The following is a 27,424-nucleotide window of genomic DNA, read 5'->3' on the forward strand; positions in this document are numbered from 1 at the left end:
GCCAGCCTGGTCTACAGAGTGAGTTCCAGGACAGTCAGGGCTACACAGGAAAACCCTACCTCAAAGAAGAAAACAAAACAACAACAAAAATACCATGTGCCATAATATCATGCAATAATGTCTCTTCCTAGGGTGGCCTTTCAGGAGGCATATATTTTTCCATTAACAGTCTCTTCTTTGCCTCTCTTAGGCCATGGCCCATCATTTGTTTATGTGTATCTTGGAGGCACCTGCTGTTGCAACTCCTATTTTATTCTCTCTCTCTTTTGGTCTTTCAAGACAGGGTTTCTCTGTGTAGCTCTGGCTGTCCTAGATCTCACTCTGTAGACCAGGCTGGCCTCGAACTCACAGAGATTCACCTGCCTCTACCTCTCGAGTGCTGGGGTTAAAGGCATGCACCACCACCAGGCTTCCTGTTTTATTCTCAAGTACAAATACAGCAAGGGAGGAAAGTCACAGAACAGATTAGTTTGACAGTTGTTTATGGATTTTTTTTTTTTTTTTTTTTTTTGAGAGCAGATAGTGGCCTGGTGGATCACCTCAGAGATTCAACATTTTCAATAGCCCCCATGGGGTCATTTTTATACAGCATGAAGTAGCCTTGCACCTGGGCAGGACTAATCTGGGATGTAGCTTTAAGGACATGTTCTGCAAAGTTCTCAGCCAAGGAAGGCGCTTGCCCTGGATAGAACCTCTGGAACATCTGGGTCAGCTGCCAGTGTGTGCAGTAGCCCACATACTCCTTCAGATCTACTCGCCCAGGACGTATCAGGGCAGGATCCAGCCTGAGGGGAAAAGCAGAATCATAGCCAACAGTCCTCCTAGCACCCGAAGCAGATAGTCTCCTCAACCCCCAACCCATCCAAGGCATAGGACTAGAGGTTTCGCCTTCCTTTCTTGTTACCTGTCGATGTGGTTGGTGGTCATGAACACGATGCGCGCCTCAGTGGAGGCTACACCATCCAAAGCATTGAGCAGCCCGCTGAAGGTAAGACGACCTAGACCTTGGTACTTCACAGGGTCTAGAGGGTGAGAGGAACATGAATGGTCATGTCTTAGTTAAAGTTGAGCCCCGGTCCCCACCGCAGCTCCCTACTTATCAGCACCTCTTGTTGCTGGCTCAGGCCTCCAGAAATTCTGGATTCCACTCTTCCACATTTACTTCTGACCCTCAGTATCTTAAGTAAGAATTTCCCTGGGTCAGGGAGATGGCTCTGTGGTCAAAAGTGCTAGCTAGCTACACAAGCCTGAAGATCCTAGTCTGATCTCTGTCTCTAAGGAAAAGGCCGGATGCAGTGGCACGTATCTAAATCTTACGACGGTGGCATGTTGAGGGCGGAGACAGGAGTATGGAAGGACCAACAAGAGAGGCTGCTTCGCCGGGCGGTGGTGGCGCACGCCTTTAATCCCAGCACTCGGGAGGCAGAGCCAGGCGGATCTCTGTGAGTTCGAGGCCAGCCTGGGCTACCAAGCGAGTTCCAGGAAAGGCACAAGGCTACACAGAGAAACCCTGTCTCGAAGGAAAAAAAAAAAAAAAAACCAAGAAAGGCTGCTTCAACAAGGTACAAGGTGAGAACTGACTCCAAAAAGTTGTTCTCTGACCTCCGCACGCACATGCCTGCACATCAGTGCACTAAAACCAGCTAAACAAAAGACTCCCCATCCCAGCATCCCCACTTACTCTCCACAGCCAAGTCTCGGCTGAGGAAAGCAGCATCCACATCCTCCAGGAGCACCAAGCTCTGCTGGGGGGCCACACTCAGCAGATGGTTGAGCCGGTCATCGGAGAGGCTGGAGTCTGTGAGGCTGAGCAGGCAGATGCTGTGCTCCAGTTCTCCAGCCAGAGCTGTTCTGTGGACAGAGACGTGGAAGGAGCTCCTAGGCAACCTGAAGACTCTTGGGGGTTCCTAGGAGGTATGCTTCACAGGCCCAGGTCTCCTCCTCTCCCACCCACTTGATGTTCTGTATGGCTCATGTTTACCCTGGTTCTTAGTTCCCAGATCCATGTCTCTTTTCCTACCCTATCAGTCCAGTTTTCCCGGAGAGGCTGTTTTCCAGAGTCGAGAGAATTTGACTACTCACATGAAACTGCTCTTTCCACAACCAGGGGGCCCATAAAGAAGGTAGCCACGTCTGTAGGGAATGCCTAGGGACGTAACCAAGATAAACAAGACCTAAAGTGAATCCTGTACTCTGGCCCAGGTGTCCACATTTCCCATCAGCTCTGTTCCCTTTTAGTCTGGTGGTCTTAGTATCAGAAAAAGATATCCTCATAGACAAGTTTTCTTTTCCCATCTCCTGAGGTAGAATTTTCTGTCCCATCATCTGGCTATAGACTAGCCTAGATACCAGCTGCTTCTTACCTCTGTCGATGTACCACTTGGGGTTATCAATGAATTCCCGGATATCTTTGACGATTCGGTCAGCCAGGCCCTGATGTAGGACTACAGAATTCAGTGGCCTGCGGCGGCGTGGATAACCAAAGGTCCGCCATTCAGAACCCACAGCTGTGTACATCACCGTCTTGCCCTCCTCCTGCTGCAGGGCTAGTGCTCGAGCTGAGAGCAAGAAAACGAGGCAGTAAGTCTCTGGATCACAGCTGATTCTGCAATTAAGTAGAGCTCTGACCTGGTACCCTCCACCCAAGTATTTGGATCCTTAGTCCTCCTCTCCAAGCAGCTGATGACCAACCTCCCTATCCCTAAAAGCCCCACCAGAAGCTTGCCTGTTCCATCTCATACCTTCTTCCAGGATGTTGAAGAAAACCTTTCGGTCAGTGCCCAGGGCCGTGAAGGTGACAGCTTCCCAAGGAGTCCCCGTTTGTAAGTCTACCATCTGCATTTCTCGATTTCGTTCTACCCGGATCCATTTCCCCTGATACCTGAATAAAATTGTCAGAGTGACCCAATTTCCTCCATCAATCGGTCCTATCCTCAGAGCCCTTCCTAGCTTCCAATCTTACCAAATGAAGTGGTTTCCAGGGCTGGGGATAAATTCGAACTTGGTGGAGATTCGGCCACTTTCATGCTGCAGGTATGAGGTTTCAACACTGAGGTGCTGAGTGCGGGTACTGTGTCGGGTAAGCCAGCTAAGCAACCAGGCATAGCTTCTGTCTCTAGCAGGGACTTCCAGTGTGATCATGTAATGGCGCCGGAATGCCACCAGACCCAGCTGGGCTCCTTTCCGGGCTACAGCCAGAGCCGTGCCCACACCTACCAGCCCAAATCCAGCCCCAAAGTAGGGATTGTCTTTCAGGGCCAGAACAAAGTCTGTAAATGGCATCTTGAAAGGAAAAAAAAAAAAACACAGATGCTTACAGGCCCCGAGGCAATGTCAAAACCTAGGGGTGGAGAGCCGCAGAGCTGGGAGAAAGCATAAGACGAGTTTAGAAACCAGACCCATCAAATTTGCCCCACTTCCCCCCCGACAGAGGCAAGAGGCAAGGTCAGCAGTACTGTGTGCTTCAGTATCCCTTGGTGGAGTAGACACGGTGTTGGAATGCCAGAGCACTCCAGGCTCTCCAATCCGTTTTGCTCTTCAGATAGAAAACCTTTGGCCAGAAGACCATGTTTGGAGATTTTTCTCAACTTCAAAAAGCAATATAACTAGCTTCACATCAGGAGAAGAGAAAGGCAAGACTTTGGTCCCTGGCAAGAGCTGAGACAAAAAGGGTCCCCATTGGGTGGAGTCAGCAAAGGTGATTTTTCCATTGATCTATCAGTGACAATGTGCCTTACCATTAGACATGCCCTTCAATATCTTTTTTTTTTTTTTTGGTTTTTTTTCGAGACAGGGTTTCTCTGTGTAGCTTTGGAGCCTGTCGTGGAACTCACTCTGTAGACCAGGCTGGCCTCGAACTCACAGAGATCCGCCTGCCTCTGCCTCCCAAGTACTAGGATTGAAGGCGTGCGCCACCACCGCCCGGCCTGACACCCAGTTCCTAATGGCCTGTTTAGACCTTCATTTCTTCCCACATACACTATTTTATGCAAGTTAAATATTACTTCTTGAAGTGGCATTTGAATGGCCCTTCGGTGCTTGCATCATCCAGCCACCACACCCGGACCCTCTCCAGTTCTGTCACGTCTACTCCAGCACCCTTGGTGACTTTTCCCCATTGAGTTCAAACACAACCGGATACGCAGGGACGCCCACATTAGGGCATCTACCTTTACTAGCAGTTCAACAAATATGCAAATCACTACCTACCTCTGGCCCACTCAGTTCTGTTGGTTCCGAATACCCCCTTCTTTATTCCCGGCATTCTTATTGAGATCTCACAGGCTATTTCCTCCACGGAGCCTTTTCCAAATTCAACCCAATAAGATGTGACTAGGCCTAACTGTAGACAATTCCCAAGGGGAAAAGGACGAATTATTTCCAGCACACCTCTCCTGTGACACTCCAACAACCGCCACTTTGTCCTCCGCCTGGCACGCCGGGCCACGGGTGGATTGACAGCGGTGACCTCCACTAAGGCTTGGAGCTGGGATCCGGGATTCCAGAACAACTTTGCATGGAAAGCCACTGACGAAACTCTCCTGGCTCCCGGCTCCCGAGCCCGACACGCCGCAGCCGACTCGGGGGACACCCTACACAACACAGCTCGCGCTTGCAGGAACGTGGTCGGGAGAAATCTGTCACTCCGCCCCCTTTGACTCCGCCATTGACTCTCTGGCCCTCAGACTCGATGGTAAAGCCCAGGCCGCAATCGGAGGGAGCGCCGCTAGGCCACGCCCCTTCCCCCCCTCCCGAGCGCTACATCTACTTCCCGCCACACCCACCACAAAGTCCGTGCCACTCTGCCCTGCCACTCTCGATGGTTCCGCTTGGGGCTCCAGAGCGAGGGTACTCAAGGACATAGGGGGGGGGGCGGGGGGACCATAGAGTAGCACCGGCCGCGGAGAGAGACAGAGTGGCCGCTACACGTCGGATTCCCAGAGGCGCGTGGGCCGGGCGCGGCCGCAGCAAAGGCTCCAGTCGCTCCAGTCGCTGTCAGACCATAGAGATGCTGCTCCCAGCCGCCCTGGGGTAGAAGGTGAGAGAGCGGCTGGCGGCAGGAACGTGGGGCAAGTGCGGGTGCTGCGAGCCGGAGGTAAAAGTTTTTCCCAGCCCAGCGTGAGTGGGCCTGGGGAGGTGGGACCCCCGTGGGAGGGGAGGTGCTGAGGGCAGCACGCCGACGAGAGGGACCCGGGCGCATCTTCGCGTCACTCACTGCTCTGGGCCCCGCCCGGGTACCCGCTGCCTCTCCTCAGGACCATAGTCGTGACGATGCATCGTCATCTCAAGTCTTTGCAGGTTCCGAAACGCCTTTCTCCTCCTTCGCTGGATCTCGTGACTTGGCTGTCGCCCGGACGGTGTGGACGCTGCCGCCGCCTCCACTTTACAGATCGGAAAGCTGAGTCCCGGAGAAGCGAGGTGGGGGGGGCGCTTCTAGTTCAAGGCCACAGGGTGAGTCAGAGCCCAGAGGCGCGTGGGAACCGAGGTAGTGCGGGGCGCCTTGCTCCCCAGGCATTCGTGTCCCTTGGTTCTCCAAGTCTCAAAGAAAGCCCGGTACTTCTCTCTGGCGCACTCCTACCTCGAGCTCTGCATCTTCCTGAGGCCGCGTGATGGAGCTGGAAGATTTGGCCAGAGCAGCAATTATAAGTAGTCGGGGGAAGCTGTAGTTTCCAAAATTTAGCCTCCCTGACCACGGAAGTGCTCTGCCATGCCACCTTGTGAATTTCTGTCTGCTCTGGCTGGTTTTGAGCGGAGGGATTCTGCAGAATAAGGAATAGCGGCTCTCGCCTGGCTCTTCTTCAACCTCGGTGACCCGATTTCATCAAGTAATTATTGTCATTTTGGGGTTTTGGTCTTTGGGGTTTTGAAACAGGGTTGCTCTATGTAAGAGCCTTGACTGTCCTGGAACTCAGGCAGGCCTCGAACTCACAGAGTTCCGCCTGCCTCTGCCTCTTGAGTACCAAAAATTAAAAAAATTATCTCCCTTATTTCGGCTGTGTCTTGACAGGGCGTGTAGTTTAATTCGTTTCTCGGTTATGTTAGGTTCTGGAAACCTTGGGAAGTTGGGGAGTTCCAAAGTCACCTTGTGTTTGAGAAACCACTGGTTTGACACCTAGGTGTAAGATACCTGGGTTTAGCTGGTCACTAGAATTTTCATGTCTGACTTGTGTAGCTTGTTGGTGTTTTGCATTCATTGAAGTAAAAATGTCAATATACTACTCAAAGCTCCACATCCAGTGTTGGGAATATATAACAGCTCATTTTTAGAGTACTTGCTTGGCATGCACAAAGCTCTGGGTATGGTCCCCAGCACCGCATTTTTGGGAAAGAAAAAAAAAAAAAAAGATGTGAGTTAGAGAATTGGTTCACTGGTTAAGAGTGAATGCTGCTCTTTCTGAGGACCTGAGCATCCATTTCAGGTGTCTGACAACCACTCCAGCTTCAGGGGATCCAACCCCCTCTTCTGGACTCTGTAGGCACCTGCACTCATATATACATGTCAACACACATAATTAAAAATAAAATCTTAAAAACAGGTGGTGTTGTGTACACCTGGACTCCCAGCACTCGGGAGGTAGATACGCAGTACCAGGAGTTCAAAGTCCTCCTCAACTACACACCGTCTTTAAAGCCAGTTGAGCTGTACATCTAGGAAGGGAAACTGATAGGCAAGCGGCAGTGCAGTGTAGTTTCTGATAGAGCTACATCCAGAGGCTGTCAGGACCCAAAAGAGAGAAAAATTAAGAATGCCAGGAAGCATTCACAGCAGAGATGATACTTATTTTCTTAAGGAGTCGGTATATTTGATTAGCTAGACGAGAGATTGAGATGGATCGGATGGGAGTGGCAAGAAAGGGGAGAGGTCTACATGCAAAAAAGGATGTCACAGTCAGAAAGTGGCAAGTCCTCTGCCTAGGAGGGCGGGGAGGGAAGGTTGTCTGGAGAGGCAGGTCAGCGAGGACCATAAGTGAAGGCATGGTTTTATATCTGCACTGAGAATAATGAGATCGTCGGGGTGTAAGAGAGCCAGCCTCTGGCCCCACTTAGTTGCAGTGGTCACTTGGCTGGCAAGAAACATAACCTGCACTCTTTAGCGTTGGCTGCAACTTGTTCTCTACTAATACTGACATCTTTCTCATTTTATACTCTCCGTGCTGAATGTTGCTTTGAAAATATTTAGGATAATAAAGTATGGCAAGTTGTCATGAAAAGGAATGCCTAAATGGGTGGGCCAGCTTCCGAGAAGTTAAGAGTTCTAACTGTGTGTGCGTGTGTGTATTTATATGTTGGTTTTTTCTGGTTATTTGTCAGCATTTAGGAGGCCACAGCACATCAGTCAATGATAATGACAGACCCCGTGTTGGCATCCCAGCTGGCTAACGGCCCCGGAGAGATGGATGGACTCTGCTCTGAGCTGTTGTTGATTCCCCCGCCTCTCTCAAACCATGGAATGCTGGGCCCTGTCCAGAACACTTGTGCTTCCGGGGAGCCTGTCCCTTTGCCTGCTGACCCAGGCTGCCTCCTGGTAGAGGCCACAGCTACTGAAGAGGGCCCAGGGAACGTGGAGATTATTGTGGAAGCGGTAGCTGGAACCCTGACCCCAGGAGCGTCTGGAGAGACGTCAGGTACAAACGTAGTTGCTGCCAGGCCCGTGGGACATAGCCTGGAGTGTTTTGTCTGGGCTGTTGTTGGTCTTTCTCTTGAATGTGATGAGAACACAAGGTAGCATGCTATTTTTATACCTAGAGACGTTGTCATTTGGTTTGCAGTTGATGCATGCTGATGGAAGGCTGGCAGGGTAGCATACAGCCTCGTAACAAACTTTTGCCAAAGTTTTCCCTCTGAGAGCTTCCTGTCTGCTAGGCAGTAATCAAGAACAGAAAACCGTTCTGATACCTCTGCCCATTCTGACTTGTCCTTACTCTGACAGTCCTTGGGGAGCCTTTCTTCCATACTGACCCTCAATCAGCCAGTCATTAGGCCAGAGGCCCAGCCTGATCAACCAGCCTGAGTTTGGCAGGGCTCTCCAGAAGTAACTGGTATTTCCTTACCCTCGTTTCCTGTGTGTAACATGCTGTACTTACCCAGGGCATGCTGTTTATCTCAGAGGGAAGTTTCTCCTTATTCTTTCTACAGCTAAAACATTCATTTTTAAGAAGCTTCCTATTCTTTCACTGTTATCTTTCAGTTACAGTTGTAAACTTTGTCTTCTGACAGTGTAGGATAATAGCAAAGGATTCTGGGTGAAATTAGGTAATTTGACCATGTAAGAATTCTAAACTGAGCCAGGCCTTGGTGGTGCATGCCTTTAATCCAAGCACTCTGGAGACAGAAGCAGGAATGTCTCTGTGAGTTGGAGGCCAGCCTGGTCTACAGAGTGAGATCCAGGACAGGCAGGGCTACACAGAGACAACCCTGTCTTGAAAAACTGGAAGAAAAAAAATCATAAACTTCTCTCTGGGGGAACAAAGAAAAGAGAGAGCATGAATGGACTGTGTGTTGGTGCACACTTTTAATCCCAATACTTGGGAGACAGAGGGTGGCTGATCTGTGTGAGTTCAAGACCAGCCATTGCTACATAGTGAGACCCTGTCTCAAGTTAATGGGTCTGGCAAGATGCTCAGTGGGTAAAGGCATTTGCCACTAAGCTTGATGACCTGAATTCAACCCCTAGGATCCACATGGTGAAAGGAGAAAACCAACTCCTACAAGTTGTCCTCTGACCTCCACACATGTGCCTGCACATGTGGACACATTTCATATGAATGAATGTTTTTAAGAAGTAAAAACTAAAAACAAGATCTTTAAACTTTAGAGTTCATTGTTTTTTGTCTTTTAAAGAAAGCTAGATACGGTGGTGCACACCTGTAATTCCAGGGCTGAGGAGGATTGCTGAATGTTCCGAGCCAGAGGTCTACATAGTGAATCCCAGGTCAGGATGTTATCTTGAGGGGGGAGAGAGAGTAAATGAATGGATAGGAATGACTCTACATGCAGTTCACAAAGAAGAAATAAATATAAACAATAGCCCTATGGGAAATGCTTAATTTCATAAAAATGCTATTTTTGCCTCTCAATTTTGGCCAAAACTAAGTATTTTAAATTTCTAGAGTTGGCTGGGTGTTGGTGGTGCACACCTTTCATTCCAGCACTCAGGAGGCAGAGGCAGGCGAGTTTGAGGCCAACCTGTTCTCCAGGACAGCCTGGGCTACACCAGGCTGAAACCCTGTTTCCAACACACACACACACACGCACGCGCACACACACACACGCAAACTTCTAGAGTTGAGAAGATGCTATGTAAGGATATATAGTATCTTGCAACTTTGGGGTTTTTTTTTAATTGTTTATTTGTTCTTGATATGATTTTACTATGTACCTGTGGCTGGCCTAGAACTCACAGAGATCTGTCTGCCTCTGCCTCCTAGGTTTTGGAATTAAAGGCATATGCCACTATGCCTAGCTACTACTATCTTGCAACTTTGGGAGGATATAAAATATATATATTTTTTAGTACTGGGGTATAGAACCCAGGTTCTTGTACATGGTAGCTAATTGTTATGCTATCACCCAGCTGCATCCGCAACGTAAATTAAGCTTTTGAAGTTCAGTTTAGCTACGTTGCAAATTTTACAATAATGCACACTCTGACATAGTAATTCCACTCCAGGAACCTTTCTTAAAGGAAGACATACATGCATGCAAGGATGAGGTGTATAAGGCAACTTTGTTGTTGTTAGAAACATCTCTGTGGTCCATCAGGGCATAATTTCATTTTGATTTCATACCATGAACTGGCTAAAAAGATAAGGTAGATTGAATATGTAGTCACACACAAAAATAACATTGATAGGTGAGTGTGCTGGTATGTGTCAGTAATCCCAGCATTCCTTTAATCTTAGTACTCAGGAAGCTGAGGCAGACTAGACTAAACTACATGAGCCAGCCTGGGTTACATGTCAAGACCCTCCCTCGTGGGTTTATGAGATGCTCAGTTGATAAAAGTGCTTGCCATGCAACCCTGACAACCTGACTTTCATCCTTAGAACCATGTTGAAAAGCTCATACAGATGAGGTAGCTTGGGTCTCTAACCCAACACTCCTTTGTGAGATGGGAGGTGCAGACAGGAGAATCAGCCCATGAATTTGAGGTCAAGTGAAACAATGTATGCAGTGCCCTTTGTGTGATGCTTGGTACACAGCAAAAGGTCATGCCAGCCATCACCTTCACCACCGTTATTACATCATCAGAAGGATGGAAGCCACCTCACCAGTATGCAGCAGCATGTGTGTGTGCACATCTATGCTCGTGTAGATGTCAGAGCCAGGGATCTTCCTCAATTGCTCCCTATATTTTCTTTCTTTCTTTTACATCTTATTTTATCTGTGGTGTGTGTGGGTATGGGTGCCTATGCAAACACAATTGTGAGCAAACAATTTGTGGGCTTCTCCTACCATGTGGGTTCTGGGGATTAAACTCAGGTCGTCAAGTTTGGTGGCAAAGGCCTTTACCCACTGAGCCTTTTCAGAAAGGGTCTCTTACTGAACCTGGAGCTCACAAGCTAGGTTTAGCTATGCTAGCCAGCCAATAAGCTCCAGAAATCTGCCTGTCTTTGACTATCAGTGCTGGGGATCTGAATTCAAGTCCTGATGCTTACATGGCAGGCACTTTGCTTAGCCCGAATTTGCTTTTTCTTAATGCTTTCTGGGTTATATTGTTTGTTGATTCATTAATACACTAAGCACGCATCTTTTGCCAAGTATTTTACTAGACACTAGAAATCCAAACACACCTTCCAGACAGACTATCCCTGACCTATGGTCTTTTAGTTCAGGTGCGAAGCCTAACTTGAAGTCTGTCTGCACTCCATGACTACAAAAAGATTCACTTACATTTCTACTAGTGACTAACTCTTTCAAGTCTTGTTCCGTCTGATTCTGTGCCTTTCTCTGTCGGTCCTCTGCCTGCAGGTGTCCTGGTAAAGGTGGTGGAGGTATACTTCTGTGAGCGCTGTGAACAGAGCTTTGCAGAGCCTGCTCTGCTCTCCCTGCACCAGTGCACTGAGACCCATGTGCAGGCTGTGCAGGACCTCTCTAGCCCCCCGTGCTCTGTAGAGCTGCCCCCCAGCAACCTCACCCTCAGTGGCCCGCTGCAGGACCCCAGCCTGCCAGATAGCCCCCTGCCATGCCCTGTATGTAGACAAGAGTTTGTCCAACCCCAGGCCTTGAAGAGCCACTTCAAGATTCACCGGGTCACTCCCAACACATTCTCCTGCCCAGAGTCTGGCTGTGTGTTCTCTGCTGAAGATCGCAAGGGTCTGCAGCATCACCTGAGACAGACCCACAAGGCAGTTCCTGTGCCCTGCTCCTTCCGGGGCTGCTCCCTGCTTTTTGGGAGCCAGCAGGGAATGGAGCTGCATCGGCAGGCCCATTACCCTTTCCACTGCAGCCATTGCAGCTTCATGGGCTCCAACGTCAAACTCTTCCGGCAGCATCAGCGGAGCCATGGAGCCAGTGCACGGGGAGAACTTTCTGCTGTTCAGGGCCTTCCATCCCAGGAGCTGCTGCCAGGTAGGGGCCAGGGACCGACTAGTCTCCTGCGTAGAATGTGTCTACAGTTGACCTCCTGTGACATTTGTTTCCAGTATGACTGTTCCATGAGTATGACAGAATGTAGACCATGGTTCACGAGGATGGAATTTCAGCCAGGCTATGATAGCACATGCCTTTAATCCCAGCACTTGGGAGGCAGAGGCAGGTGGATCTCTGTGAAATAGAGACCAGCCTAGTCTACAGAGCAAGTTCCAGGCTGGCCAGGGCCACGCAGAGAAACCTTGTCTCGGGGGAAAAAAATACTGGGTGATATGGGAAAGGCTCTAGAAAACTTGAACCAATCAGAATACATGGGACCAAAGGAAGCCTTTGTCTGTGAGTAAAATTAATTTATGCAACATGTAATCTGAAGATCTTTGAACAATATCCTCTATTGATCTGTTTCAGACCATGCTATCTAAGGGCGAAAGTGCCTGTCAGTGACTGTTGCTACTAGTAGAACGTTTATTGATTGCCTTTAGAATGAATGAAATTGGAGCTGGATGAAATGGTGCATGCCTGTAATCCAAGCACTTGAGAGGGTTAGAAATTCAGGGTCATCTTTAGCTATATAGCAAGTTCCAGGTCAACTTGGACTATATGAGGTCATGTCTCCAAAACATAAACAAACAAACGTGAGAGTGGACAGAGAGGAATAGGGTTGTTAAAAAAGAAAAAGATAAAGAAATCTTGCTGGGCAGTGGTGGCTCACACCTTTAATCCCAGCACTCAGGAGGCAGAGGCAGGTGGATCTCTGCGAGTTCAAAGCCAGCCTGGTGTACATAGTGAGTTCTAGGATAGTCAGAGCTACACAGAAAAACTGTCTTGAAAAAAAAAAAGAAAGAAATCTCAGGAAGTGTGGTGCTTTATCAATTTCTCCTTTTAGTCTCAAAACTAACAAAAGCAGCATGAGGTGAGTGGAGGAGCAGGAAGTAAAGAAAAATAGTCCAGGAGAGGACAGACTGAGAACTTCACTTGCCGAGCCTCTTTCTTGTTCTTAAGTCTAAAGAGAACCTTTTGGGGGCAAGGTATGAGCCTGAAGCACCAATTAGGCTCCTCAGTAGAACAGTGAAGAGTCAGAGTATTGTCTCTGCCTTGAACGTCCACCCTTTGGCTCTGGAGACCTGGGCCAAGGAAGTGCATTCTACACGCATCTACCTCTTAGCTCCTGCCCCCTTCCCAGTGACTTCCAAGTTCTGAGCTTCAAGGGGTCTAAGTCTGTTATCATTGTAGGTTTTTAGACTAGGTTTTTACTCTTGGTCTTCAGATCCCTGTCTTGAATAAGAATATATAAATTTACTTAGCATCCAAGATCCTTTTCTGCTAGAAGGAGAGAAGGATAATTCTGCCTGCCAGTAAGTATAGTACCAGCCTTTGGTACTGTCATTGGCCCTTGTGGACTTGAAGTTTTATGTGCCCCCAGCTCCCAAACTTCCTCCCGGAGAGGGAGAACCTTCTGAGGAAGCAGGTGCACCATTGCCTGGGCAGGAGTCAGCCGAAGAGGATGGAGAGGAAGAGGAGAGTGGCACCCAAAAGGACTCCCAGAAAGTCTTGGAGAAAAGCCAAGGAGCTCAGCAGTTGGAAGGTAAAACATCCCTGGGGTTGAAGCTCTTCATGGCAGACAGGAGTGGGGAGTGGGGAGCCTGACGTTTAGGCCTTGGGATTTGGTTTTCTGGGCTTTCGTTCAGATCCATGTTCTACTTAACTCAGAAGTCAAGATCTAGGGCTAGGGAAATAACTCAACAATAGAGTATTCCCTTAGCCTTTGTCAGTCCTTAGGCTTAATCTCAAGGACTTAAAACCAACAGCAAAGTCTAGAACGCAGTGACAAATAGGTCAAATAATCTGGTGACACGGGGCAGTGGTACAATACAATTTGTTCTCCTAGGCAGGGTTTCTTCAGCCAGGTTCTTAGTTAGGGTTTCTGTTGTACAGTGAAACACCGTGACCATAATAAAGCAAGTTGGGGAGGAAAGGATTTATTGGGCTTACACTTCCATATTACTGTTCATCATTGGAGGAAGTCAGGACAGGAACTCAAACGGCACCGGGAGGCAGCAACCGATGCAGAGGCCATGGAGGTGTGTTCTTTACTGGCTTCTTCCCCATGGCTTGTTCAGCCTCCTTTCTTAAAGAACCCAGGACCACCAGCCTAGGCATGGCACCGCCCACAATGGGCTGGGCCTTCACCCATCAATCTCTAATTAAGAAATGCCTTACAGGCTTGCCCACAGCCCAGTCATATGGAAGCATTTTCTAGTTGTGGTTCTCTCCTCTCTGATGACTTTAGCTTGTGTCAAGTTGACTTAAAACTATCCAGTACAGCCATAGCCCTCTTTAGCAGGGAAAAGGGGTTCTGTTCATAGTATAGTTATCACAGGTTATTGATGATCAACCTGTTTTGTCTAGCTACCTAAGATTTTTTTTTCTGAATCTTTGTTTCCATACTCAAACTCAATAGAAACACTTGAGATTCATCCCACAGGGGAAATATTTAAAAGAATCTGATTGTATTTATTACCAGCTCTCAATTATTTAAAGCTCAGTGAACCAGTATTTGGAAGTTGAGGGTACTATACCTTTCTTTCTGCTCACTCATTTTTAGACTCTTTTGCATCTGCCCTGCTGATCTTTCTGCATGCATGTCAGTATAAAGCAGGGGCAACAAGAATAAAAAGGCTTCATCCATATTTTCTTGGGCAGCTCCAAACAGAGGTTAGGAATAGTAGGTGACTTGGGAAAACACTTGAAACAGGCCATAAGAAGGTCTTAGTATAGATTGATGCCTAGCCCAGTTGTCATCAGAGAGGCTTCATCCAGTAGCTGATGGGAACAGATGAAGAGATCCACAGGCAAACATTAGGCCAAGCTCAGGAATCCTGCTGAAGAGAGGGAGGAAGGATTGTAGGAGCCAGAGGGGTCAGGAACATCACAAGAATACCCATAGAATCAACTAACCTGGGCCATAGAACTCATAGAGACTGAACCAACAACCAGGGAACCTGCACGGGACTGACCTCGGCCCTCTGCACATATGGGACAGTTGTGTAGTTTGGTCTTGTGGGACTCCTAACACTGGGAGCAGGAGCTGTCTCTAACACCTTTGCTGGCTTTTGGGACCCTATTCCTCATTTTGGTTCGCCTTGCCCAGCCTTAATACAAAGGGTGGTGCTTAGTCTTACTGCAACTTGATACGCCATGTTTTGTTGATACCCATGGGAGCACTGCCCTTTTCTGAATAGAAACGGAGAAGTGGAGTGGGCAGCGGAGTGGTGGCGGGAGAGGAGGGAAGGGAAAGGGCAGTCAGGATATAAAATAGATAAATTTAAAATTAAAAATCAATAATTTAAAAAAGGCAAGAAGTTAACAAAAAACAACAACAACAAAAGGGTATGAGTAGTCATTATAGTTCTTTCTCTTGATAGTGGAGTTTCTCACCTCTTCTTTGAGACGACATTTGAGACTGGTGTTTTTGGTTTTTATGAAAAGAAAGGCCCGTGGTATTTGTGTCTGTACAGGCTGTGGCTTATATTGTCTAGCTAGCCACTGAACTCCTAGAGAACCTGACTGGTAACCCTCTGCATTCTCTTTCACAGGGCATGTGGCTTCCAGCACTGAGTCCCTCTTCAAGACACACATGTGCCCAGAATGCAAGCGCTGCTTTAAGAAGCGGACCCATCTGGTAGAGCACCTACATCTCCACTTTCCAGACCCAAGCCTCCAGTGTCCTAACTGCCAGAAGTTCTTCACCAGCAAGAGCAAACTCAAGACCCATCTGCTCCGGGAGCTGGGTGAGAAGGCCCACCGATGCCCTCTGTGCCACTACAGTGCCGTGGAGAGGAACGCACTTAACCGCCACATGGCCAGCATGCACGAGGACATCTCCAACTTCTACTCAGACACCTATGCCTGTCCCGTGTGCCGAGAGGAGTTCCGCCTCAGCCAGGCGCTCAAAGAGCACCTCAAGAGCCACACGGCAGCGGCTGCCGCAGAGCCGGCCCCCCTGCGCTGCTTTCAGGAGGGCTGCACTCACGCCGCCCCCGACCGCAAGGCCTTTGTGAAGCACCTCAAGGAGACCCATGGGGTGCGCGCCGTGGAGTGCCGCCATCACTCATGCCCCATGCTCTTTGCCACAGCTGAAGCCATGGAAGCCCACCACAAGAGCCACTACGCTTTCCACTGTCCCCACTGTGACTTTGCCTGCTCCAATAAGCACCTGTTCCGCAAACATAAGAAGCAGGGCCACCCAGGCAGTGAAGAGCTACGGTGCACCTTCTGCCCCTTTGCCACCTTCAACCCGGTAGCCTACCAGGACCACGTTGGCAAGATGCACGCTCATGAGAAGATCCACCAGTGCTCTGAGTGCAACTTTGCCACTGCCCACAAGAGGGTGCTTATCCGACACATGCTGCTGCATACTGGTGAGGTGGCTTCCATCCTTCTGATGATGTAATAACGGTGGTGAAGGTGATGGCTGGCATGAGCTTTTGCTGTGTACCAAGCATCACACAAAGGGCATTGCATACACTGTTTCACTTGACCTCAAGTTTATGGGCATGACTCTAGTATCCCAAGTTTACAAGGATGTAAGGCATAAGTTGATGTCATTCAACAAATGAAGTAGTCATGACGTGTCTGAATCCATGCACTCTGATTTTAGAACCTGTATTCTAACACTGGACTCTCATTCCTTACCCTTCAGCACTTGTCCAGTTCCACCCGCCCTAGTCAAGTGCAGATGGGTGATGTTCAGCCTTTTATAGTGCAGACTTGCAGACCAGGACAGATAGCTCCCTTTATAATTCAAGTTTGGGGAATCTGTAGGAACAGGAGAAGGAAAAGTAGTCAGCCATCCATATATTGTGGCTTTCATTAGAACTGAACGTGATCGCCTCTAGTAACTTGAAAACTGACGTGTTTTATATTGGATTCCTAAGGTTGTTTGCATTACTGAAGCCTTAGATGACAGCTGAATCAGGCTTCCTACTATGGTATCACCTCTGATCCCCGCAAACATCTATGCACTGGTGAACCATTAAGCCAGTTCCACAGAAAACTCTGGTTAGAAAAATAATTTTGAGACAGTTTGGTCAAAGCTATTGTTATTCCCATATAACAGTTCTTTTCTGTGCACAGTTTAGTCACAGACTGTAGTTTTCAAGGCCTTTTTCTAAAACCTGTGTCTGTGTAGAGTTCTTTTAGATGCATTATCCTATTTCATCCTTAACAGTCTTGTAAGCAAGGCAGGTAAGGATAAGAGACAAAAAATTAATTGAGAAGTTAAACTTAGATGTACAGTAAGGTCACAGAGAGCTATACTGTGTGCCCTTTACCACACAGAGGTGGCTGGATGGGGAGGGAGGGAGGAACATGGCCACCAGCCTCTAAGTGCCAGGTATTGAGCAAGTACTGGGACAGCTCATCCTTGAGTTCTTACTGTGCACCACTGACAGCTTTGGTATGTTTTGTTTAATACTCAACACCAACCAGGTGAGGTCTATATTTTGTTGTTCCCTTTCTGGAAACAAGGAAAACAGGCTGCCCAAGGCCATGTGGTCCACCATTTAATAAAATGGCTTCGTGATTTCTCTGTGCCTTGATTTTTGCACCTCTAAAACAGAGATAATAATAGCACCTTATAGTGTTGTTATGAAGACTCATTGAGAGGAGGCACTTTATGCAGAGCTCAGGCACACAGTGAGCACTGTATAAATGCTGGCTGTTCATATGCATTTCTCTGTTGGAATCTAGAGTTTCCGTTCTATTTCTTTTCCTGTTCTAATCTCTACTTAGGAAATGAGAAAGAATTGAGTTACAGGTACCAACTACCTTTTTCTAAAAATCAAAGGTCAGCTTGGTGCACACCAGCACTGGAGAGGCAGAGGCAGGTGGATCTCTTGAGTTCGAGGCCAGCCTGGTCTACAGAGTGAGTTCTAGAACAGCCAGGGCTACACAAAGAAACCCTGTCTCAAAAAAACACAAGCAAAAACATCAAAGGTAGACTTTAATTTTATAAAGCTGACAGTCTGTACTTTTCCCCCTCCTCATTGGTATAGGAGTTGGAGGAAATGTCGGAGACAGCTATAATATTGCCTTCTTTCTTGTGAAGTTTGCTACATACCTGGTAGCACATACAGCTTTTGCTCCTGCCTGGCATCATAGCAAACTTGCTGGGAGAGATGATATGGCCACTCACTCAAATCTATATCTGACCTGTGTTTTTTCTCCTACACACACTACAAGGAGAGAAACCTCACAAGTGTGAGCTGTGTGACTTCACGTGCCGGGACGTGAGCTACCTCTCCAAGCATATGCTGACCCACTCTAATACCAAGGATTACATGTGTACGGAATGTGGCTATGTCACCAAGTGGAAGCACTACCTGAGTGTGCACATGCGGAAACATGCAGGGGACCTCAGGTAGGCGCCCACACGCTTCCGTCCCGGGCCCGGTGCTTTCTTCCTCGTTTGTTACACGGGCCTCCGCTCGTGCCGTCTTAGCTCCAGCACCTCCAGTTGAGCCTGTCTCTGTGGCCCGTTCTGCATGGTGAGAGCATTCTGGGCCAGGCGAAGGAAAAGAGGGGTTAACGTGTCACCTGAGGGGCTGAGGAGGTGGCCCAGTCAGTAAAGTGCTTGCTGCAATCATGAAGGTCTGAGGAGTTCAGTCCTTAGAGCCCACACTTAAAGTAGTATTCAGTTCCCAGAATTTGGTCTCAGGAAAATGGATCTACACTTAATGGCACCAAATGGCCACTTTAAGATCCAGTAACACCTGGACGAATTCTCTGACCTATGGGCACATCTGCCTAGGGGCTTGGTCTGTAGCCTTTATACCTCCACTGGGGAATAGAACAACACACAGAGACCTGCTCCATGGGCTTTCAGTTCCTTAGAAGTCAGTGGGCACTGCCGCCCTGGCATACCTGCCCCACTTTACTCATGATTACTTTCCTATAGGAAGTAGTTTAGGACTTGGCAGAACACTTTTCTAGCATGCAGAAAACCCCGAGTTCAGTCCTCAGCATCTCAAGACCGGGAGGGGGCGGGGGCGGGGCGGGGGTGGGGCACACACCACACCATACACACATGCAGTAGAGAATAGAGAGTCCCAGCTCTGAAGCTAGGCTGTCTGCCCATCACTTCCTTTGGGAACGCCTTTAGGCAGACGATGCCTAACTTCAGTGCCTTGGCCTCATCTATAAAGTAGAAATACCTACCTCACAGGATGGTGGAAGGCAAGTTAAATCAGATGGTTCACATGCAGCACAGAGCGCAGACCCAGGCCTGTAGTATTTAGTCAGTGACTGTAAACTGTTAGGATTTATTGTGATTGACTCCACTTTGTCCTTCTTCCCAGATACCAATGCAACCAGTGCTCTTACCGCTGCCATCGGGCCGATCAGCTGAGCAGCCACAAACTGCGCCACCAGGGAAAGTCCCTCATGTGTGAGGTGTGTGCCTTTGCGTGCAAGCGGAAGTATGAGCTTCAGAAGCACATGGCTTCCCAGCACCACCCTGGCACACCCGCCCCACTCTACCCCTGCCGCTACTGCAGCTACCAGAGCCGCCACAAGCAGGCCCTGCTGAGCCATGAGAACTGCAAGCACACCCATCTCCGGGAGTTTCACTGCGCTCTCTGTGACTACCGTACCTTCAGCAACACCACCCTCTTCTTCCACAAGCGCAAGGTCCATGGCTACATGCCAGGGGACCAGGTTTGGCAGTTCTGCAATGCCAGCCAGGAGGTGGAGGGGGCCAGGCAGTGCCTGGCACCTCCATCAGACTTAGGGCCTTCAAGCCAGCTGTCAGCCCAGCCTGAGAGACAAGACCCTGAAGGTGGGATTGTGGCGGACTCCAGTGTGGACCAGGCCCTGCCAGAGACAAGTGATGAGGTCAGCACCAAAAGACAGGGTGGTATTGAGGCTCCCCAAGGGGATAACCTGGTTGGCAGCCCCAGCCCAGGGGAGGCGGAGGAGGGTGGCTGCACACTACACTTGGAGGCCCTGAGGGTAGACCTAGAACCTGTGGCACAGCCGCCACCCCTTGAGGAGCTCACTGAAACAGCCCCTGTGGAGTTCAGGCCTCTTGATCCCCCGGGGCCACTGGGAATGGAAAGACCAGATGGGCTGGAAGAGCCCGAACTGTCCAGCTTTGAAAGTGTTGGGACTCCTGGCTTGGTTGCTGAAGAGCCCATCCTGGAGAAGCTAGTCTCTGAGCCCCCCAGAAACCCTCTAATACCCGAGGAGACCCCTAACACATTCAAGGCGACTCTGTCCGCCGAGACTGCACCGTTGCCGCCGTTTCCTGAGTCAGAGTCACTGCTTAAGGCCCTGAGGAGACAGGACAAGGAACAAGCAGAAGCACTGGTGCTGGAGGGCCGGGTGCAGATGGTGGTGATCCAGGGAGAAGGCAGAGCCTTCCGCTGCCCACACTGTCCTTTTATCACTCGCCGGGAGAAAGCCCTGACTCTGCACTCCAAATCGGGGTGCCACAGCCGCCGAGAGCCCCTGCTGTGCCCCGAGTGTGGAGCTAGCTTTAAGCAACAGCGTGGCCTCAGCACGCATATGATGAAGAAGTGCCCTGTTCTTCTCAGAAAGAGCAAGGCTTTGCCCAGACCTGTCTCTCCCACTCGACACCCTCAGCTTCCAGGTAGCCAAGCCTCACAGGATGCTGAACGTGGGAAGCCCCCTCCTCTACCATCAAAGGTAGAGCTCGTGCTTCCAAAAGACGTTCCTCCTGAGCTCCCTCGGGAGCCAGGAGTAGAGGAAGCTCCTCCCATGCCCTCGGACCTCTCGGCCTCTCTGGCAGGGACGTCCTTCCCCACGGGACCCTCTGAGAAGTTCCACTTTGAGCAAGGCAAGTTCCACTGCAGCTCCTGCGCATTCCTTTGCTCTCGGCTCTCCTCCATCACCTCTCACGTGACCGAGGGCTGCCGGGGGGAGCGGAGCCGGGGAAGAAAGCGTGGGCGTCCCCAGACGCATCCTGCTGTGCTTCCCCTCGACAACGGGGACTCCACTCTCCTGAGCAGTGGGGGTGCAGAGTCCAGCCCCGGTGACAGGGACCCTGCTGTGGCTCAGAAGCAGAAGGGTGGCCTCTTCTCCTGCCCCACCTGTCCCTTTAGCTGTCAGCAGGAACGGACCCTGAGGACTCACCAGACCCAGGGCTGCCCCCTGGAGTCTGGAGATCTGCACTGTGGCCTGTGCCCATTTGTTGCTCCTGCTGCTGCTGCTCTGAGGCTCCATCAGAAGCGGAGGCACCCCACTGGAGCCCCTACCTCTGGCCCCCGGCCCCTTCTGCAGTGTGGGGACTGTGGTTTTACCTGCAAGCAGAGCCGATGCCTCCAGCAGCACCGGAGACTCAAACATGAGGGTGTGAAGCCACATCAGTGCCCTTTCTGTGATTTTTCTACTACCAGACGGTACAGGTTGGAGGCCCACCAGTCTCGACACACAGGTGTTGGCCGCATCCCTTGCAGCTCCTGCCCGCAGACCTTTGGTACCAACTCAAAACTGCGTTTGCACCGACTACGAGTACATGACAAAACACCCACCCATTTCTGTCCACTCTGTGACTATAGTGGTTATCTTCGTCATGACATCACTCGCCACGTCAACAGCTGCCACCAAGGCACCCCATCCTTTTCCTGCTCCCAATGTGAGGCCCAGTTTAGCTCAGAAACAGCCCTGAAGCAGCATGCTCTGCGCCGACACCCGGAACCTACACAACCGCCCCCTGGCTGTCCTGGAGAGGCCACTGAGGGCCCCTTGCACTGTTCCCACTGTGGCCTGCTCTGCCCCAGTCCTGCCAGCCTCCGAGGACACACCCGTAAACAGCACCCGAGGCTGGAGTGTGGGGCCTGCCAAGAGGCCTTCCCTAGCCGGCCAGCACTGGACGAGCATCGGAGGCAACACCATTTCAGCCACCGCTGCCAGCTCTGCAGCTTTGCTGCCCGGGAGCGGGTGGGCCTGGTGAAGCACTACCTGGAGCAGCATGAGGAGACGGCCGCAGCCCCCTCAGGAGGGGAGGGCGGTGCTGGCCAGCCCTCCCTTTGCTGCCCTTTCTGTGACTTCGCATGTCGCCATCAGCTGGTACTGGATCACCATGTAAAGGGACACGGAGGCACCCGGCTCTACAAGTGTACTGACTGTGCCTATACCACTAAAAATCGGCAGAAGATCACCTGGCACAGCCGAATTCACACCGGGGAAAAGCCTTACCGCTGTCACCTCTGCTCCTACGCCTGTGCTGACCCTTCTCGCCTCAAGGTAAGGTGTCAGGAAATGCAAAGAATGCAGGCTTCGAATTCTCTTCTTTTTTTTTTAATTTTTGGTGTGTGTGTGTTTGTGTATCACATGTGAGCCTGGTGCCTGCAGAGCCAGAAGAGGTGTTGGATCCTCTAGAACTGGAATTAAGGACAGTTGTAAGCTGCCATATGGAGGCTGGAAACTAAACCCTGGTCCTCTGGAAGAGCAGCCAGTGCTCTTAATTGCTGAGTCATCTCTCCAGTCTCCTGGATTCTATAACCTTAACAATTACACATATTCGCTTGTGACTCCGGATCGATTCCTTAACTTCTCATAACTTAAGAGATTCCTCAGGTTGGGGGTTTAGCTCAGTGGTAGAGCGCTTGCCTAGCAAGCACAAGGCTCTGGGTTTGGTCCTCAACTCCAGAAAATTAAAAAAAAAAAAAGATTGCTCATCTGTAAAAGGGGATGATACAATTTCATGAGCTTTGTAAAGATAAATTCTATAACTGTTTGCCATGTGATAAAAGCATTTAATACTTTAAGAATAATCTGGGTAGTAACAGCTAACATTTATTGAGCACTTAATTTATTAATGCCTAGTACTCATTTTTTTTTAACTTTTGGTTTTTCGAGACAAGATTTCTCTGTGTAGTTTTGGTGCCTATTCTGCATCTCGCTCTGTAGACCAGGCTGGCCTCGAACTCACAGAGATCTGCCTGGCTCTGCCTCCTGAGTGCTGGGATTAAAGGTGTGCACCACCACCGCCGCCCAGTCTTAGTACTCAATTTTAATCATTTGAAAATACAAGGTGGGTCACTGGGTAGGGACTTAGTGATGATAATGCTTGCTTGCCTAATATACACAAGACCTTGAGTTTAGTCCCCCACATCACTACATGCACACAGAGATAGATACCTGTGTTACAGGTTATTAAACAGAATTAGGAGTTAGCTTACCCTACAACATAACTAGTAAGAAACAGCTGAGACCTGAGGGAGCCCCTGCCGCATGGGGAGTAAACATTCTGCATTGGGTCTTCCTTCTAGTACCACATGCGGATCCATAAGGAGGAACGGAAGTACCTGTGCCCTGAGTGTGGTTACAAGTGCAAGTGGGTCAACCAACTCAAATACCACATGACCAAGCACACAGGTAAGTGAGGGTGGGAATTGACTGTCTTGCTCAAAGGGTGTCCCTGTTCTCTAGCAAACTTGACCTCCCTGAGATGGTGGATGTCCTCACTCAGACTCAGAGCCTACATCAGTTTTCGCTCTGGGAATAGGGGCTACACAGGAAGAACACACCAGAAATGGTTTGCCAGTCCATTGAAATGTGTTAGACATCAAAGAGTGGGTAAACCTGAAAGCTGGACAAGTGTATTATTATGATCCAAGACCACACACACACACACACTCTTTCTCTCTCACACATGGAGACCCTCCAGATCAATTTTGAGTAACCACTGAGAGATACGTGGTTTCTGTGTAAATGTGGTAGAATGATTGATTGTAAGTGAGGAGAAAGGTGAAAGTTTCCCCCCTCCCCTTTTTTAATGTGCATTGGTGTTTTACCTGCATGTATTTCTCTGTGAGGATGCCAGATCTCATGTTACAGATAGTCAGTTGTGAGCTGCATGTGGGTGCTGGAATTGAATTCCAGTCCTCTGGAAGAGCAGCCAGTGCTCTTAACTACTGAGCCATCTTTCTAGCCCTAAGTTCTCTGCTTTTGTTTTTTCTTCTCTAGGGTATGGAATCCACAAACCATGGGTTCTCTGTAAAGGGTTAATGATTGGGTACCTTTGATTATGGCATGTGATTTCCCCCATATGTGGAGGAATATCTTTATCTTTTTTTTTAACATTTTCTCTTTGTGTTTTTGTTTTTGTTGTGTTTTGTTTTTCTTTTTTTCTTTTTTTTTTTTTTTTCCGGAGCTGAGGACTGAACCCAGGGCCTTGCGTTCTACCACTGAGCTAAATCCCCAACCCCTGTGTTTTGTTTTTCAAGACAGGCTTTTTCTGTGTGGCCCTGCCTGTCTTTGAACTCACATATCAGCCTGCCTCTGCCTCCCAAGTGCTGGGATTCAAGTCATGCGCCACCACTACCTAGTTAGTTTCTTATCGTGGACTATGGGGGTCCATCTCCTCAATAGTCCCCTCCCAGGGTCTGGGAAGAATCTACAACCACCTGATAATTAATCTTTGATATAAAGAAATAAATCTATGTACACGAAACTCCTTAGTCCATATACTTTATTATTCTGTGTCAGTTGCAAGCTTCTATTCTGCTCTCATATTTAGCTCCTTTCTTGCCTGATTTCTCTACACTTATCTGCAGTCCCCTATCTTAACTCCTTCATCTTAATTCTGCCCCTTCTAGGCTCTCATCCATCTTGTTCTTTCCCATATCATCTCCTCTCCTATCTCCTCCTCCTCTCCTCATCTCAGTTTGTTCCTCTCAAGTTCTTACCCATCTAGTTCTTCCATTCTCTTTTCTCTTCTCCGTCCTCTGCATGCCCCAGAAGTCCTGGTATATATACACTTACAAGCAGTATTCTCTTAGCATTGCAAAGCCAGGCTTCCAGGGTCAAACAGAGGGGTGATAAGAATCACACAGGGAGGCAATAACCGTTAATTATCATTCACAACTCCAAAGTGACCAATGGGGAAATGAATTAACTAAAGGCTAAATTCAGGTAATATCTAAGAAGAGGGCTCTTATGTGATCAACTATAATCTTAAACCTGATTGGTAGAAAATGTTAAGAATCTATAAGTTGCTAGGTCAATGGGAGAAAATAAAACTGTCTTCTTTTTTCCTGTGGCTCATATCTGTCCAAGCTATCTGCCATTTTTCTGCAGGGTGGGGGAAAATGTGCTCAGTCGCTAGGCAACCTGTGTACAGCTAGATGCCTCTGGTGATAGTTAAAGGGAGATCTGGATAGAGGTAAGGTTTGGGAAAGGAGGAAGTAAAGCTTAATTGGCACATCCGCCAGGCCTTCTCAAACAGGTAGCCTGGATAGTTAAGTCTGTTCTTAGAGAGTACAGAGTTATCTCTGATAAGGTACTTTTCTCCATCTGGGGATGGACCTGGCCGGATGCTGCCAATGATGATAATTACAGGGAGGCTTGAACTGGGGTTCTGGCTGAGCATAGCTGTCAGCGCAGAAGGTTATCTAAATATTCCTAGAAGTGGTTACGTAAGGAGTTAGAGGTCTATAAAGTTAGTAAGGCTGTAAGAAAGGAGGATCCCGGCTGGAGAGATGTCTCAGCAGTTAAGAGCACTGGCTGTTCTTCCAGAGGTCCTGGGTTCAGTCCCCAGCAACCATATGGTGATTCACAGCTCTCTATAATGAGATCTGGTGCCCTCTTCTGGCATGCAGACATACATACAGACAAAACACTGTATATGTAATAAATAAATATGTAATAAATAAATCTTTTTTTTTTTTTTAAGAAAAAGATTTAAAAAAGAAAGGAGGGTCCAAGCTAAATTGTATAAGGCTATTACTTAACGTCCACCTGACCTAGGCTGTGTGTCCTTGTGGAATTTATCTTAAATCAGGAGACTTGCATGTGGACTGTTATTACTGCTAGTCCTTGAAAGTGGCCAAGGGAGATATCTGATTCCAAAGAAAGCCTTTCCTGAGGCTGTTCTCCAAATACCTGGATTGTGTTTGTCCAGAGAGTGATCAGTCCACACTCTTAGCCCTTCTTAGGGAAAAGTCACTTGGGAAAACTATGAAGGCACACATGATTTTCATAACAGAAGACAGCTGATATATAACAAGCCGAATAACACCAAAAACTCCTTGGAATTTGGCTTCCTCTGGAGGAATTCCCTGATCCCTCCAGGTAGTGACTTTGCCATAACCAGCTGAGTTCTTATGATATATTCCTGCGGCCCGCAGTAGTAGTTTCTCTCTTTTTTTTTTTCTTTAGTTTGATAAGAAAGTGTGTCTAAAGCTGGGTAATAGTGATGCACACCTTTAACCCCAGCACTCGGGAGGCAGAGGCAGGTGGAGGTCTGTGAGTTTGAGGCCAGCCTGGTCTACAGATCGAGATCCAGGACAGGCACCAAAACTACACAGAGAAACCCTGTCTCTTAAAAAAAAAAGAAAGAAAGAAAGTATGTCTAAATGGAGTCTTTAAGTTCTATAGTATCACATGACCAAAGAAGTGGGAGTTTCCCATTTAATAACCCTGTCATAGTTGAGTATTCTTTACTATCAGGTAGACTAGTAGGTTGGAATTCCAGTTAGTCATCAGCTTCCACTGGGACCTGTGTGTATATAAGGACTGAGTGGAGAAAGGTACCAGAATGTCAGATGTGGCTGGGACAGAAGAAAAGCTTGTGCTGTGTTCTTTTTATCCGAGTATCATGCTGACTTTTTATGACTCACTGACCCTTGTTCTTCCCTCTTCCGTGGTGGTTTGTGCCTGTCCTATAGGACTGAAGCCATACCAGTGTCCCGAGTGTGAGTACTGTACCAACCGGGCTGATGCGCTGCGTGTCCACCGGGAGACACGACACCGGGAGGCACGGGCTTTCATGTGTGAGCAGTGTGGCAAGGCATTCAAGACGCGCTTCCTGTTGCGCACCCACCTGCGCAAGCACAGTGAGGCCAAGCCCTACGTGTGCAATGTTTGCCACCGTGCTTTCCGCTGGGCTGCTGGCCTGCGACATCATGCCCTTACCCATACCGACCGCCACCCATTCTTCTGCCGCCTCTGCAGCTACAAAGCCAAGCAGAAGTTCCAGGTGGTCAAGCATGTGCGCAGGCACCACCCTGACCAGGCCGACCCCAGCCAGGGTGTGGGCAAAGACCCCACCACTCCCACAGTGCACCTACATGATGTGAAGCTGGAAGATCCCAGCCCTCCTGCTCCTCCTGCTCCCCCGACTGGACCTGAAGGCTGAGCCCCTACCCCACCTCTGGCTTAGGAAGAACATATAGTCCAAGATATGCAAACTGGGACTGTAGCTAGCCTGAGGAGCTTAGGTCCTGAAGGAGGGCTGGCTTTGGGATGTCAGTGTGGCTGGAACACACTCCCCACCCTTGGGACTCCGGCCTTTGAAATGAACAGCTATGTAAAAGATAGGCTTGGACTAACACGTTGATTTCTTCTTGAGTAGCACTATGGTTTTAACCTGTGACTGAATCGCCTGTGTTTACCATTATTGCATCAGAGTCCCTGGCTGTAAGGGTTTTGTTTTATTCACTCCATTACCTCTTCCTTCTTACTGCTTCAAGTCCTGTTTTTTTTTTTCACCATTTTCTAAACAGTTATACCTAATTGCATGTGTTGCTGTGCCTAGTGCTCTGTAAGCATGTGAAAGAGAAGATTACCAGTTAACGGATGTGTCTGGATCCCTGTCATAATTCCTAGGTTGTCGTCTGGGTTTGCCCTGTCTCCTCCCAGTCCTCTGTCCTTGGTCTCTTCTACCTCAAAGAGGTTCTGAAACAGACCACCTTATCTGTGGTGGCTCTTCCCTCGCTCCCTGTTTCAGGCTCTTTTTGTCAGAAGAGGATTGCCACCCATTCCGCTTCCTCCCAGAAGCAGCATTAATCAGTCAGAAGACTGGCCC

At 48.9% G+C, this 27,424-nt stretch overlaps 2 protein-coding genes across 10 annotated transcripts; one reads left to right on the plus strand and one right to left on the minus strand.

Moving 5' to 3' along the window:
- Positions 1 to 405: 405 nt before the first annotated feature.
- On the minus strand, positions 406 to 4,922 carry Bcs1l (BCS1 ubiquinol-cytochrome c reductase complex chaperone). Of its 7 annotated transcripts, none has more exons than XM_006972189.4 (8): positions 4,390 to 4,922; positions 2,963 to 3,282; positions 2,742 to 2,881; positions 2,364 to 2,558; positions 2,083 to 2,146; positions 1,682 to 1,851; positions 905 to 1,022; positions 406 to 785 (listed from the first exon to the last, which is right to left on the minus strand). In XM_006972189.4, the coding sequence occupies exons 2-8, from the start codon at positions 3,280 to 3,282 to the stop codon at positions 536 to 538; spliced, it is 1,257 nt and encodes a 418-aa protein (XP_006972251.1). In that variant the 5' UTR covers positions 4,390 to 4,922; the 3' UTR covers positions 406 to 535. The 7 variants fall into 7 exon arrangements, with proteins under 7 accessions (XP_006972251.1, XP_006972249.1, XP_006972250.1 ...); XM_006972187.4 differs by having other exon boundaries at positions 4,210 to 4,922; XM_006972188.4 differs by having other exon boundaries at positions 2,963 to 3,362; positions 4,210 to 4,793.
- On the plus strand, positions 4,903 to 27,196 carry Znf142 (zinc finger protein 142). 3 transcript variants are annotated; one of them, XM_042260097.2, is made up of 10 exons: positions 4,903 to 5,038; positions 5,290 to 5,451; positions 7,312 to 7,625; positions 10,972 to 11,571; positions 13,016 to 13,177; positions 15,189 to 16,013; positions 17,836 to 18,013; positions 18,951 to 21,858; positions 22,887 to 22,992; positions 26,286 to 27,196. In XM_042260097.2, exons 3-10 carry the CDS (start codon positions 7,340 to 7,342, stop codon positions 26,753 to 26,755), a joined length of 5,535 nt encoding a protein of 1,844 aa, XP_042116031.1. In that variant the 5' UTR covers positions 4,903 to 5,038; positions 5,290 to 5,451; positions 7,312 to 7,339; the 3' UTR covers positions 26,756 to 27,196. The 3 variants fall into 3 exon arrangements, with proteins under 3 accessions (XP_042116031.1, XP_076406166.1, XP_015841270.1); XM_015985784.3 differs by lacking the exons at positions 4,903 to 5,038; positions 5,290 to 5,451 and adding an exon at positions 5,688 to 5,825; XM_076550051.1 differs by lacking the exons at positions 4,903 to 5,038; positions 10,972 to 11,571 and having other exon boundaries at positions 5,308 to 5,451.
- Positions 27,197 to 27,424: the final 228 nt, after the last annotated feature.

Source organism: Peromyscus maniculatus, chromosome 13, assembly GCF_049852395.1.
Source record: "Peromyscus maniculatus bairdii isolate BWxNUB_F1_BW_parent chromosome 13, HU_Pman_BW_mat_3.1, whole genome shotgun sequence".
NCBI lineage: Eukaryota > Metazoa > Chordata > Mammalia > Rodentia > Cricetidae > Peromyscus > Peromyscus maniculatus.

Bases quoted from the DNA above. Each gene is read 5' to 3' on its own strand.
- Bcs1l (XM_006972189.4), bottom strand. From the start codon at position 3,282: ATGCCATTTACAGACTTTGTTCTGGCCCTGAAAGACAATCCCTACTTT. The intron at 2,559-2,741 runs GTATGAGATGGA...TCTTGCTCTCAG, and splicing joins CTTCAACATCCTGGAAGAAG to CTCGAGCACTAGCCCTGCAG. The intron at 1,023-1,681 runs GTAAGTGGGGAT...CTCACCCTCTAG, and splicing joins CCGAGACTTGGCTGTGGAGA to ACCCTGTGAAGTACCAAGGT.
- Znf142 (XM_042260097.2), top strand. From the start codon at position 7,340: ATGATAATGACAGACCCCGTGTTGGCATCCCAGCTGGCTAACGGCCCC. The intron at 7,626-10,971 runs GTACAAACGTAG...CTCTGCCTGCAG, and splicing joins AGCGTCTGGAGAGACGTCAG to GTGTCCTGGTAAAGGTGGTG. The intron at 21,859-22,886 runs GTAAGGTGTCAG...TCTTCCTTCTAG, and splicing joins CTGACCCTTCTCGCCTCAAG to TACCACATGCGGATCCATAA.